Source organism: Pelophylax lessonae, assembly GCF_965119305.1.
Source record: "Pelophylax lessonae genome assembly, chromosome: 9".
Lineage (NCBI taxonomy): Eukaryota > Metazoa > Chordata > Amphibia > Anura > Ranidae > Pelophylax > Pelophylax lessonae.
The window spans coordinates 73,769,731-73,784,817 of record NC_138776.1 but is presented as its reverse complement, the minus strand read 5'-3'; the positions used below and the strand labels follow the sequence as shown (position 1 = coordinate 73,784,817).

Genomic DNA, 15,087 nt, shown 5'->3' with positions numbered 1-15,087 from the left:
GGAAAAAACTCTGCCTCATTGATGTAAAAAAATACCAATGAAACTGAGTGTAGGTAGCCATGTCTGTCTACATAGTGATGGCCCAGACTGGCACTAAAAGTAGCCTTGGCTTCTTATTTATTTAGGTGCATGCTAAAAGTTTGCCAAGTCCTAGATCAGTTGATATAACAAAAAAGACAACTTAGTAGAGATGATGAGTCCCACAGAGGTCATTGTGGACCCAAACATTTTCTCAGACACACCACCCCAACTGGCAATGTCAGAGTTAGTAGTTGACCCAGGCTAGGCATGCATTGATGTCACAAGGTTCCCAGTGAAAGTGTAAAATACATTGTCACAAGGTTTTCTTTTACCAGCAACTTGGCTGCCTCCATTGTGAGCAGGAAAGGGGGCACTTTAAAGCCAACATTTGATTATATCACATAGTCGCAAAACAAAACAGTGCTCATGTCCTTCTACAATGCTAACCTTCTCCCCTATTAGACACCATACACAAATGTGGATCAGGGCCAGTGGGGATCTTTGCCTCAAGGGTAATTGTTCACAAAATCATCATGCAGATTCATGTGATCTCCTCTCCACTTGTAAATGGCTGTGAAATCCACTTGTATCCAGTACTATGAAAGTGAAGTAATATTAGAACGACCACCAGGGGGTTCTACAATTTTCTGAGTATTGCGTCTCGGGATATGGTCATCTGCTTGGGATCCTGCAAAAGAATATGAGGGCAGATATATTTATTATTCTGTTAATCCTGCTATTGGGTTATACACATTGTGTATACTGTATATGTATGCATATGTGCATATATGTGTATACTGAAATAACTGTAAATACACTATATTGTCAAAAGTATTGGGTCACCTGCCTTTTCATGCACATGGACTTGAATGGCATCCCAGTCTTAGTCCGTAGGGTTCAATATTGAGCTATAACAGCTTCAACTCTTCTGGGAAGGCTGTCCACAAGGTTTAGGAGTGTGTCTATGGGAATGTTTGACCATTCTTCCAGAAGCGCATTTGTGAGGTCAGGCACTGATGTTGGAGGATAGGGCCTGGCTCGCAGTCTCCGCACAAATTCACCCCAAAGGTGTTCTATCGGGTTGAGTTCTGGGCCCTATGCAGCCATTTAAGTTCTTCCACCCCAAACTCACTCATCCATGTCTTCATGGACCCTTCTTTTTCAGGGGTTGTGCTTGGCCCATCATAAGTTCAATAAAGGGAACTCCTAAGGTGTCAGCATACCAAGACATTTTTGTCAATTTCATGCTCCCAACTCTGTAGGAACAGTTTGGGGATGGCCTCTTCTTGTTCCAACATTACTGCGCATCAGTGCACAAAGCAAGGTCCATAAAGATGTGGATGACTGAGTTTGGGGTGGAGGAAATTGACTGGTCTGCACAGAGTCCTGACCTCAACCCAATAGCACACCTTTGGGATGAATTAGTGCGGAGACTGCAAACAAGGTCTTCTCGTCCAACATTAGGCTCTGAGGAAGAGGCACGGCCTCGAAACACGTCAGCCCTCCGTCTTCACGAGATATTGGACTTTCAAAAAGATGCTGCTCTATGGAATTGATATGCTGGAATATTACGCATGTTTGTGAGTAGCTGATTTTAAAACGTATGTTATTAAAAGCCTGCTGAGGATAATGCGCTAGGCTGGTGCGCCCTTTTCTTTGTTTTTATTTGCAGTGTTTTGTTGACCACCCCGGTCGTAGAGGGTAGCAAAGCTTAGCCATAGTGGATGCCAAGTGTGAGTTCCGGGATAGAGGCAGCCTGAGGACCTGGTTCTGAGCGCAGGAGCAGGGTGCTCAGCATCACTATTTTCGTTTCTGGAGTCGTCCAACATCAATGCCTGACCTCATAAATGTGCTTCTGGAAGAATGGTCAAACATTCCCATAGACACATTCCTAAACCTTGTGGACAGCCTTCCCAGAAGAGTTGAAGCTGTTATAGCTGCAAAGGTTAAGCCACCTCAATATTAAACCCTACTGACTATGTGTGTGTATAGGCAGGTGTCCCAATACTTTGACAATATGGTGTAGATATACCGATCAGCCATAACAATATGACCACCCACCGTAATATTATGACTAATATTGAATAGGTCCCCGTTTTGCTGCCAAAACAACCCTGACCCGTCGAGGCATGGACTCCACTATACCTCTGAAGGTATGCTGTGGTATCTGGCACCAAGCCATCAGTATTATTATTATTATACAGGATTTATATAATGCCAGCAGTTTGTTCAATACAGGAGGAATCAGAGGGCCCTGATCATTGGAGCTTACAATCTAAACGGGAGGGTCAAGTGATACAAAAGGTAATAACTGGGGGATGAGCTGATGGTGAAAGTGGAAATACAGTGGAGGTGGGATAGGCTCCTCTGAAGAGGAGGGTATTCAGAGATTGCCTAAAAGTGGACAGAGTAGGAGACAGCTGGACAGATTGGGGTAGGGAGTTCCATTTGAACTACCCCAGCTCTTCTTTTGGATCAGACTACACAGTGCATCAATGAGCCCTGGCTGCCCATGACTCTGTTGCTGGTTAGCTGGTTTACCTTCCTTGGACCACTTTGGGTCAGTCCTGACCACTGAAGACTGGGAACATCCCACAAAAGCTGCAGTTTTAAAGTTGCCCTGACCTAGTCATCTAGCCATTACAATTTGGCCCCTGTCAAAGTCATTCAAATCCTTACACTCGCTCATTTTTTTCTGCTTTTACCACATCAACTTCAGGGACAACATGTTCACTTGTTGTCTAATATATCCCACCCACGTTCAGGTGCCAGTGTACCATGATAATCAATGTTATTCACTTTACCTGTCAGTGGTCATAATGTTAGGGCTGATGGCCAAGGACAAACCTCAATCATATAACAAAAATAATACATTTATGTACTGTTGAAATTGTTCAGAGATCTAAAGCCTCGTACACACGCAACGATTGTTGGCTGTGAATTTTCGGCCAACGTCTATTCGGCCGATTGTCGGCTTGTTAGTATGATGCTTCCGACAACGGACTCCGACTTTTTGGCCGAACAAAATCTGCTGTGAAGACTATAAAATTTTTGTTGGCCGTCAACAGAACGGCTGATTTTCCGTCAGTCAGTACAGATTTCGGCAGACAAAATTCAGATGAGCAAGACTGGGCATGCTCAGAGAAGAAAAAACACACGGAAAGTAAACCAGCACATGACATCACTTCTGAAGTTGGTTTTTGTTGACCTGAGAAAATTTGTGTGCAGTCTAGAGCACATTCCAACCAACACAACAACACTGGACAAAAGACGGCCGATCGGTCGGCCGATAATCGTTGCGTGTGTACGAGGCTTTAGACAACAGTGACTGGTAAAGGTCCCTGAAAGCCTTTTACAAAGTGACTATGTCGTCAACTTAAAAAATGCATGCAAAAGCACAGAAAGATTGGGTATTTTGTAAAGCTTACTGCACTGTATTTCCTTTTCATAAACTTTTTTCTATTCACTTGCGATGTGCTTTTAAACCTGCTAGCAAATGTGGCTTCTTCTAGAAGAGTCAATTCACTAACACAACTCCTCCCTCCTTGCATATCATAGCCCTCTTCTCTTTTGGGAGTATCTAATTACTCTGTGCTGGCCCAGCTCCACCACCCTTTTCCTCGCTACGTAATCTTTTACATAACTGACGGGGCTGGAGAGCAACTTAACCACTTTCCGCCCATGCTATAGCCAAAAGACGGCTACAGCATGGGCTTACTTTGCCCAGAGGGTGTACATGGACGTCCTCTCATAATCATTTTGCCCGTGCGCTCTCTGCAGCACGCGGGTGGCACGCTCTGCAATCAAAATGGCCCTCTACTAATTGATTGGCTTTTCTTTCCTCAGGCAGACAGTGTGAGGAGAGGAGAAGAGACCTGATAACCAGCTTGTGTTAAAGGGACATCTAAACTGATAATCATCATCAGTGTTGCCTATCAGTGCCCATCAGAACCACCTATCAATGCCGCCTATCAGTGCTACCTATCAGTGCCCATCACTGCCGCCTCATCAGTGCAGCCTTATTAGTGCCCACCAGTGCTGCCTTATCAGTACCCATCAGTGCTGCCTATCAGTGGCCATCACTGCCGCCTCATTAGTGCAGCCTTATCAGTGCCCACCAGTGCTGCCTTATCAGTACCCATCAGTGCCACCTACCAGTGGCCATCACTGCCGCCTCATCAGTGCAGCCTTATCAGTGCCCACCAGTGCTGCCTTATCAGTACCCATCAGTGCTGCCTATCAGTGGCCATCACTGCCGCCTCATTAGTGCAGCCTTATCAGTGCCCACCAGTGCTGCCTTATCAGTACCCATCAGTGCCACCTATCAGTGGCCATCACTGCTGCCTCATCAGTGCAGCATTATCAGTGCCCACCAGTGCTGCCTTATCAGTACCCATCAGTGCCGCCTATCAGTGGCCATCACTGCCGCCTCATCAGTGCAGCCTTATCAGTACCCATCAGTGCCACCTATCAGTGGCCATTATTGCTGCCTCATTAGTGCGGCATTATCAGCGCCCATTAGTGCTGCCTTATTAGTACCCATCAGTGCTGCCTATCAGTGGCCATCACTGCCGCCTCATCAGTGCAGCCTTATCAGTACCCATCAGTCCCAACTATCAGTGGCCATCACTGCTGCATCATCTGTGCTGCCTTATCAGTACCATTTAGTGCCGCCTATCAGTGGCCATTAGTGCTGCCTCATCAGTGCCCCTATCGGCGTCCATCAGTGCTGACTCATCAGTGCAGCCTTATTAGCGCACATCAGTGAAGGAGAAAAATTACCTGTTTGCAAAATTTTATAACAAACTATGAAAAAATTTTTTTTTTTTAATTTTTGGTCTTTTTTGTTTATTTAGCAAAAAATAAAAAACCCAGTGGTGATTAATTACCACCAAAAGAAAGCTCTATTTGTGTGAAAAAAAATGATAAAAATGTCATATGGGTACAGTGTTGCATTTCTGCGCAATTGTCATTCAAAATGTGACAGCGCTGAAAGCTAAAAATTGGCCTAGGAAGGAAGGGGGTAAAAGTTCCCAGTAGGTAAGTGGTTAAAGAGGGACAGCTCTATAGCAGAGTCTGCTGGGGCTACTGATTTCATATCCAAAATAGTGGCGCCCAACAGCAGTCTTAGGGCTTTCCCATATCTACATAAGGAGAGGCTTTTACAGGTAGATATTATGCATAAAATATGTTATGTGTACAAATAATCTTACGGGAAGATTGTTGCTGAAATGAATGGTCTGAAGACCGGGTCTCTTTAAAGCAGTGTTAGTATAAAAGCCTTGTAACATCTATAAGTTGACTCTGAGCTCACAATCTTGGTGTAATTATCTTACCTGATAAACTGAACCCAGACTGATGAAGATTTCGAACGGGCGCCATCTGCACTTTTCCAGCACACGGTGCTATCCGGGAGGTTGGCGTGGGTGCTACAGACTTAGTGACCACTGTGACATCATGAACAGGTCCATCATATAACCCCCTGGGAACTCCACGGACCTCTGCCAACTATATCAGGAGACACAGAAACAAGGATTTAGAAATTCTCATTTTCAGGGTACACTACACATGCTGACCCATTGTAATCAGAATTGTTTTGCATATCATAGCCCTCTCCTCTTTCGGGAGTATCCAACTACTCTGTGCTGGCCCAGCTCCACCATGCTTTTCCTCACTACATAACCTTTTACATAACTGACGGGGCCGGGGAGCAGCTTAACCACTTTCCACCCGTGCTATAGCTAAAAGACAGCTACAGTGCGGGCTTACTTTTCCCAGAAGGCGTACATGGACGTCCTCCCATCATCGCGCTGCCTGTGCACTCCCTGCGGTGCGTGGGTAGCACGCGCTGCGATCACTGAGTCATTTGGACTCAGCTGATCACAGATCAGGGTAAGGGGCCAATCACAGTGGCCCTTTACCACTTGATCGGCTTTTCTTTCCTCAGGCTGACAGCATGAAGACAGGAGAAGAGAGACGATAACCGGCTTGTGTGTAAGGGTCATCTACAATGATAATCAGGGCACTCTGCACATATTTACTATGGATGGCATGGTGTGGTGATTGTACTACATTGTTCTGCACTCTGCACATATTTACTATGAATGGCATGGTGTGGTGATTGTACTGCGTTGACCTGCACTCTGCACATATTTACTATGGATGGCATGGTGTGGTGATTGTACTGCGTTGACCTGCACTCTGCACATATTTACTATGGATGGCATGGTGATTGTACTGCGTTGCCCTGCACTCTGCACATATTTACTATGGATGGCATGGTGTGGTGATTGTACTACATTGCCCTGCACTCTGCACATATTTACTATGGATGGCATGGTGTGGTGATTGTACTGCGTTGCCCTGCACTCTGCACATATTTACTATGGATGGCATGGTGTGGTGATTGTACTACATTGCCCTGCACTCTGCACATATTTACTATGGATGGCATGGTGTGGTGATTGTACTACGTTTCTCTGCACTCTGCACATATTTACTATGGATGGCATGGTATTACTTGAAGACAAACCTGCACATTGTTTCAAGGTGGGGTTTGGGGATGTGCCCGGGGTGGGGCCAGGGGTGGCGTTGAGGGTGGGGCTGAAGAAGGTAGGCTGTAGGGGGCCCCATGATTTCTATCAGTGGCCCTAGATGCAGAGCCTACAGGTATGACATTGAATGAAGCTTCTTTTCCCAAACCCAAACAATGTTTTTTTTAATGTAACGGGTATGCGAATTGAAGAATCAACAACAAATGGGACACAATCATGAAGTGGAACGAAATTTATTGGATATTTCAAACTTTGTTAACAAATAAAAAACTGAAAAATTGGGCGTGCAAAATTATTCAGCCCCCTTAAGTTAATACTTTGTAGCGCCACCTTTTGCTGCGATTACAGCTGTAAGTCGCTTGGGGTATGTCTCTATCAGTTTCTCTAAACAGCTCGAGCTCAGTGAGGTTGGATGGAGAGCGTTTGTGAACAGCAGTTTTCAGTTCTTTCCACAGATTCTCGATTGGATTCAGGTCTGGACTTTGACTTGGCCATTCTAACACCTGGATATGTTTATTTGTGAACCATTCCATTGTAGATTTTGCTTTATGTTTTGGATCATTGTCTTGTTGGAAGACAAATCTCCGTCCCAGTCTCAGGTCTTTTGCAGACTCCATCAGGTTTTCTTCCAGAATGGTCCTGTATTTGGCTCCATCCATCTTCCCATCAATTTTAACCATCTTCCCTGTCCCTGCTGAAGAAAAGCAGGCCCAAACCATGATGCTACCACCACCATGTTTGACAGTGGGGATGGTGTGTTCAGGGTGATGAGCTGTGTTGCTTTTACGTCAAACATAACGTTTTGCATTGTTGCCAAAAAGTTCGATTTTGGTTTCATCTGACCAGAGCACCTTCTTCCACATGGTTGGTGTGACTCCCAGGTGGCTTGTGGCAAACTTTAAACAACACTTTTTATGGATATCTTTAAGAAAAGGTTTTCTTCTTGCCACTCTTCCATAAAGGCAAGATTTGTGCAGTATACGACTGATTGTTGTCCTATGGACAGAGTCTCCCACCTCAGCTGTAGATCTCTGCAGTTCATCCAGAGTGATCATGGGCCTCTTGGCTGCATCTCTGATCAGTCTTCTCCTTGTATGAGCTGAAAGTTTAGAGGGACGGCCAGGTCTTCGTAGATTTGCAGTGGTCTGATACTCCTTCCATTTCAATATTATCGCTTGCACAGTGCTCCTTGGGATGTTTAAAGCTTGGGAAATCTTTTTGTATCCAAATCCGGCTTTAAACTTCTCTACAACAGTATCTCGGACCTGCCTGGTGTGTTCCTTGTTCTTCATGATGCTCTCTGCGCTTTAAACTGACCTCTGAGACTATCACAGTGCAGGTACATTTATACGGAGACTTGATTACACACAGGTGGATTCTATTTATCATCATTAGTCATTTAGGTCAACATTGGATCATTCACAGCCCATTCAGACTGGCGCAATCCGACTTCGAGGGGCGACCTGTGAAGTCGCGGTGCACAGCGTGCACCGCGACTTCGGCGCGACTTGCAGGGACTTCACATAATGGAAGTCTATGCAAGTCGCTCCCAGGTCACCCCAAAGTAGTACAGGACCCTGTTTCTAAGTCGGAGCGACTTGTGTCGCTCCTATTAGAACGGGTCCTGTGCTAATCAATGGCGAGCGACCGAGCGCGACTTGTCAGGCTGACAAGTCGCGCTAGTCTGAATGGACTCTTAGAGATCCTCACTGAACTTCTGGAGAGAGTTTGCTGCACTGAAAGTAAAGGGGCTGAATAATTTTGCACGCCCAATTTTTCAGTTTTTTATTTGTTAACAAAGTTTGAAATATCCAATAAATTTCGTTCCACTTCATGATTGTGTCCCACTTGTTATTGATTCTTCACAAAAAATTACAGTTTTATATCTTTTTTTTATCGTTTTTATGTTTGAAGCCTGAAATGTGACAAAAGGTCGAAAAGTTCAAGGGGGCCAAATACTTTCACAATGCACATAGAAAGTGTCGGCAGATAAGAACCATTTGGCCCATCTAGTCTGCACTGTACATATATATAAATATATACACACATGACAGTGCTTCTAACTCCTTCCTATTTTATCCAAATCTAGAAAATTGTTTTGCCTTTAGTTATACTAGAAAGGCTGATTTCTGATTGATCAGTGCCATTTGCTCTTTCCATTATATAAAATGAGCTAAATTTATTCTAAAACAGCATCCGAAATGTCTAACATCTGAAAAATGAAGACAATTCGACATGATTAATAATTTGTGCGGTAGGCTGTTGGCATGCAGGACACAATTATAGGATTACAGTCCCCATAGGAACGTGTTAGAATATGTAATGATTACAGCACAAATGAACTGACCTAATTTTCTCTTGCCTGGTATCTCGATATAACATAATATTGTAACCAACATTAGCTGCGATGCTTAGAGAGCACTTATCCCCTGCATTCTGTAATTTAACCCCCAGAGGAGCTGCCAGAGCCTTTGTAACCATCAAAGCCAATTCTTCAGAGAGAACTGCCACGTCCTATTTTCCCGAGTTTTATCTCAAGTGCCTAGGAGCCCCTTATATCATACTCTACATTATATTACATTAGGAGTTTTTAAAGGGGAAAGTGAATATGAGCTAATTTATTTTTGTTTTTATTATTTTTATCAGATGTATGTATCAAGGGATCACAAAGAAGAAATGTTCCCAATGCTCACAACATTGTTTGTATAGGACCTCCTTCAACATTACGGATAAATATAGAGAAAGTTCACTTGGGAAGTATTACAGAGAATTAAAAGTTCTTTCTCTACATTGCTTTTCACGCTGTTTTTTTTTTTTAGTTAAAGAGGACCTGACAAGACTTAAAACATCTGTGCGAGAAGACTCAGATAGGGTGGCCATTCTCAGACTCCTGAACTGCATGTAAGATAAGGAGTCATATTTCTAGCAGGGAAGCTGAATGGTTAGAGCGGCCTTTCCCAACCTTTTCCCCTGAGGAACCACTAAAATAATTATTAGGACTTAAGGAACCCCCAGTAGAAATAATGCTCCCTCTATACCATGATGTTCATAATGCCATCCAGAGATGACTAAAAAGATTGGTGTCATTTGCTGACTTTGCCAAGTGGTGTCGGCCCCGGAACTATGCAGGTACCATCAAATGATGGGTAAACAGCAATGGCTCAAGGAAACCCTGGTTGAGAATGGTTTGGTTAAAGCTTCTCTGCCCCACAATTAGAATTCAGTCCAGGACTTATTGCAGCTAACATCAAAGATTTCAGGTACTTTGTATTGCGTTAACTTCAAAAGGCAATACAACAAGAGATGGTATGAAAAGAACAATAACCGACCCTCCTTTCTTGTTTTCCCCACTTATTTTCGAGTTCCTCTCTGTTCCTGTTCATGCTGACGTGGCCCATGGGGTGGGCTGCAGGAGAAGAGCCCCCCAGTAGCTGCATGTAGATTTTGGGGACATGATTTTTTTGCAGTTTTCATTTTCCAGTATCATCCCAAAATTATAGAGTGTAATTTTGGTTATCATAATTGAGATCTTTATTGCTCAAATTGTAATGTCTACCCATTATCTAGCCCCTGCATTTACATGTTTACCTTTGTACTTTTGTGTTTATTCTCAAAACCAATAAACAATAAAACAGAAAAGTACAGTAACCCAGAGCAACCAATCAAAAATTATCTTTCATTCATCTAATTACAGTAAGGTACAGTACAGTGCATGCGCAGCAGCCAGACATGGCGGATGCTTAACACAGGAGCTTCACCGCATCTCAGGTTTCCATAGCTCCTGCTGCACTTCTAGCCGTGATTATTAGCCTGGGGGCACCCGTTCTTACCACTAGATTCACCCGCATATACTTTGGGGAAAATTGGGTGGCAGAAGACCTCATCCCTACCTCCTCATGAGGTAGGCCTGCATCCCCAGTCTTGATTAATCTCGACTGCCCAGCAGATCCTTAAGTAAGGAATGAGTATATATATATATGAACACACTATATTCTATATAATCTATGAACACACTGTATCATACATATATATTTTTTATGTACAGTGAAGGGAGCCTTGGATAATCCGACTCCTCTGTAACAAGTGGATGTTCCTTATGACCATGCTTGTAATCATCAGCGTTCTTTTCGGGGTCAATAAAGGACAAAACGGTGGAGCCATATGAGACATGCTTGCATACTATCTTGGACACCCTATTCTGATTAAGGGGTTAACAAAAACTGTCCGTCTTTAGACAAGTAAGTCATTTTGGTTTGCCTGCTTTTCTTATACGAAAATATCTAAATAAATTAAAATAGGGTGGATGTTCTCTGACCCGGGAGACTTTAGAATCATAAATACACGGATCCTAAACATGCCAATTATAATATCTATAATAATGCTCACCTAACTTCTTAGGACATTACAACATGTGGAATATCAGGATCACCTCTCCTCTCCACATATATGTATTCATATATACGTATATATCCCTTTCTCATCAGATACATACTTATTGTATGGTATATTACACATTATATACATCTTAGACACACAGAGTAAGGCCTAAAAGTATGTGGAGGAGTCCACGTCTTTGGTTTGGCCTATTACGGCCCTATCCCCCTCTCCCCCTATATAAGGCCTGGGTAACAGGTTGAGGCACCCTAGTTAGCCCCAACCTTCCCTCCCTGGTTTTTTTTTTTTTTTTTTTGGGTCACAAGAGGAATTTAATGATCTATATACTTTTGATATTTGTCTTTATGAAATCTTTCTTCTTTTTTAAAATAACAATACAATTATTGTTATAATTAAATCTAAAGGTGTCCACTGAGATCAGCACTTGCTAGTTGCCTACAAAGTCCCAAAGTATTAGAGGGGCCGAGAGACCCCACTGATTCGTGAGGCTCTCTCATTTCCCCCCTCTCCCTTCTTCTCTTCTGTGCCCAGCAGATCCTCCAGACCTGCTTGCGGCCATGGAGGAAGAGGACAGTGCTTTATTCCTGCAATCTTTGCTTCACTCAGCGCCTTATCTCACAAAAGACATTCTGAGAAACTCCAGGTATTTTGCATAATATTAATCACAGTATATCTCTAGAAGGGGGCAAAACTGTAGGGGAATTAGGGGGAGAAATCGCCCAGATGAAAGAAAGCACAGATCACCTAGAAACTAAATTTGATGACTTAGTCCAGTATGTCCATGTCCTCAAGGAAGATAATTTATCATTACAGCATAATGTTTCCTAAACTCAGTAACAGAAGAAAGATCTGGAAAACAGAGAAAGACACCAAGATCTGCATATTCGGGGTGTTCCAGAATCAGTCAGTGATGCAAACCTTACATCATACTTGGTGGGCTTATTTACCACCTTAGCCCCGAACATTCCCGACACAGATTGGCATATGGTACAGTTTGTTCACATCAATTTCTTGTCTGCGTTTTACCAATTTGTGACCAGTTGGTTTCATCGGCTTTGAGCAATTTTTTTTTGCTCCATTTGCTCCATGTGTTTTTTATCTGTTCCAAATTTGCATATGTCCGCACAACAAACCCTAAACCCAAAGTGGACCTACCCACCATCAGCACTAATGAAAACTCAACAGCGAAACAGTTAAGCTGGAAAAAGACGGATCACACTTCAGTCAGTTCAACAGGGATCAATCAATGGCTGCTGGAGAGTCCTGCTCACGGTCCCCTTCAAAATACAATTAGCTGGTGGAGGGCATTCCTCCATCCATCTCACTTTCTGAACAAAAAAAAAAAGCCTGGACCATCCATGGACAGCTTTAGACTAACATATGGTAGCAGGCTGCTATTCCTAATACCTTTGCACACAGTCACTAGTTCATCCTGCCTATGCTCTGCTTCCTCTGCCGCCATTTTTTAACAATGTGATGATGTTTGTGCCAGATCGCACGCAATCCTAGTGTGACAGCTGGCATAGTTTGTGAGCAGGAGCCATAAAAATTATTTGAATGAATTAACAAAATCTCCCATGATTTCTTTTATTCTTTCATAGCTCTATATCTGCCTTCTTTGATATGTGACAATACACATCGTGCTTCTAAAAAAGACTTTTACCCCAAGATCTTGCCAGATTTTGCCACATCTTGCAATTTGCAAGCGTTATCTCCCTGGACTGGTGGATGTAGCCTTCCCAGGGGCACCTGTGAGGGTGTAGCTATATCACTAGTGCCCAGAAGTGAAAAAAAGAACTGTAAGTAAGCATGTAACATTTTGGATGTACTGTACATATGAATTAAGGATGATTAACGATCTGAAAGCACCTGGCCTTTTAAATTTTGGGGGTGGGGGGTCTGCTTTAAAAAGTATCCAAACCCAAGAACAAAACTAACATATTGTAGCATACTAGTCTATAGATGAGGTGGCTGCTTTAATTTTCTTTTCTTTTTTTTTTCAGATTTTTATTTACTTTATTTTCACCTGGTAGATTCTGCCAGTAATACACTTCATGCCTTAGGGTAACAATGCTCACTCACTGTATCTATGGGGGAACAGCATTGTCACCTTACCACAAAACACTTTAAGGCTAGGTTTACATCTATGTATGTGGGAAAAGTGTGCAGAATCACATGCTTTACTGAAATGCACAGAAATGTGTTGCCTTTTAGCAGATGTGTGGTAGGGCAATTTATTGTTAATGGTACCCCTGTGCATCTGCAAGGGGTTCCGCTCCTTTCACACTTGGGCGTTTTTTTGTTTCAGGCGTTTATTGGGCTTTTTTGTGGACGTCTTTGGAGGCAGGCATGACATCTGAACTTCTGTGTAGGGGTATATATACACACACACATATATGTATATATACACATAAAACACATATAGGTGTGAAAGGAGCGGAACCCCATCAGTGCGCTAATGAAATTATTTGCAGGGATGGGGTTTATTGGGCATTTTTTGGACGTCTTTGGAGGCAGGCATGACATCTTCTGTATAGGGGTATACATATACACACACACACACACACACACACACACACACATACATACATACATACATACATATATACACACACACACATATATAGGTGTGAAGGGAGCGGAACCCCATCCCTGCAAATAATTTCATTAGCGCAGGGATGGGGTTCCGCTCCTTTCACACCTATATGTGTGTATGTGTATATTTACATATATGTATGTGTGTATATATACCCTTATACAGAAGTTCAGATGTCATGCCTGCCCCCAAAAAATGCCCAATAAACGCCTGAAACAAAAACGCCCAGGTGTGTTGTTGCAGGCATTTATTGGGCATTTTTTGGGCATCTTTGGAGGCAGGCATGACATCTGAACTTCTGTGTAGGGGTATATATACACACACACACACACATATATATGTATATATACACATACACACATATAGGTGTGAAAGGAGCGGAACCCCATCCCTGCGCTAATGAAATTATTTGCAGGGATGGGGTTCCGCTCTTTTCACACCTATATGTTTGTGTATATATACCCCTATACAGAAGATGTCATACCTGCCTCCAAAGACGTCCAAAAAATGCCCAATAAACGCCTGAAACAAAAACCCCCAGGTGTGAAAGGAGCGGAACCCCATCCCTGCGCTAATAAAAATTCTAAGAAAAATTATATTTTTTTTCTGGTTCTGGACATGCTACAGAGCTGAAACTTCACAGGTACACTTTGTAGACCCCCAGACACCAAAACCAAAGAAATCTCTTTTTTCTTTTTTCAATATTTCTTTTCAATAATTGGCTCTCTATCAAAAACAACAATTTTTAAGAACTTTTTTTGTGTGACTAATAGTCCCTGGGGCATGACCCAGAACCCTAGGCACTTTTTAGGGGCATTTATTGGGTGTTAGGGCTTCAAAATGGTGTTTTTTGATTTTATATATATATATATATACTCACATATATTTATATATATATATATATATATATACACACACACACACATATATATATATCTATATATATATACCCCTATACAGAAGTTCAAATGTCATGCCTGCCTCCAAAGACGCCCAAAAAATGCCCAATAAACGCTTGCAACAAAGACGCCCAGGTGTGAAAGGAGCGTAGCCCCATCCCTGCGCTATTGAAATTCTAAGAAAAATTATATATTTTTTCTGGTTCTGGACATGCTACAGAGCTGAAACTTCACAGGTACACTTTTTAGACCCCCCAGACACTAAATCCAAAGAAATCTCATTTTTTTTTCCAATAATTTTTTCAATAATTGGCTTTCTTAAAATGACAATTTTTAAGAACTTTTTTTTGCCTGATTCATAGTCCCTGGGGCATAACCCAGAACCCTAGGCACTTTTTAGGGGCATTTATTGGGTTTTAGGGCTTCAAAATGGTGTTTTTTGATTACCGAAGTTAGGGTCCCATTGATTTCAATGGGGTTCTGGAATTCGGACCCGAACTTTTGGGAAGTTCAGGTGTTCTGGCCGAACTAGAAATGACCAGTTCTGATCTAAACCTGATAGAAAGTCCTGATCTAAACTTATAATAAAACCTATGGAAAATCCTTGGCGCCAAAGTTATGG

The 15,087-nt window shown here is 42.6% G+C and overlaps 1 protein-coding gene across 1 annotated transcript in view; it reads right to left on the bottom strand.

Moving 5' to 3' along the window:
• Positions 1–206: 206 nt before the first annotated feature.
• Positions 207–15,087, bottom strand: part of DPYSL4 (dihydropyrimidinase like 4) — a 91,617-nt gene continuing 76,736 nt past the window's right edge. Inside the window, exons 13-14 of the mRNA XM_082266720.1 lie at positions 5,358–5,529; positions 207–709 (exon numbers count right to left, since the gene is read on the bottom strand). Coding sequence (XP_082122846.1) covers positions 618–709; positions 5,358–5,529 — 264 coding nt within the window. The 3' untranslated portion in view covers positions 207–617. The remainder of the gene's footprint in view (positions 710–5,357; positions 5,530–15,087) is intronic.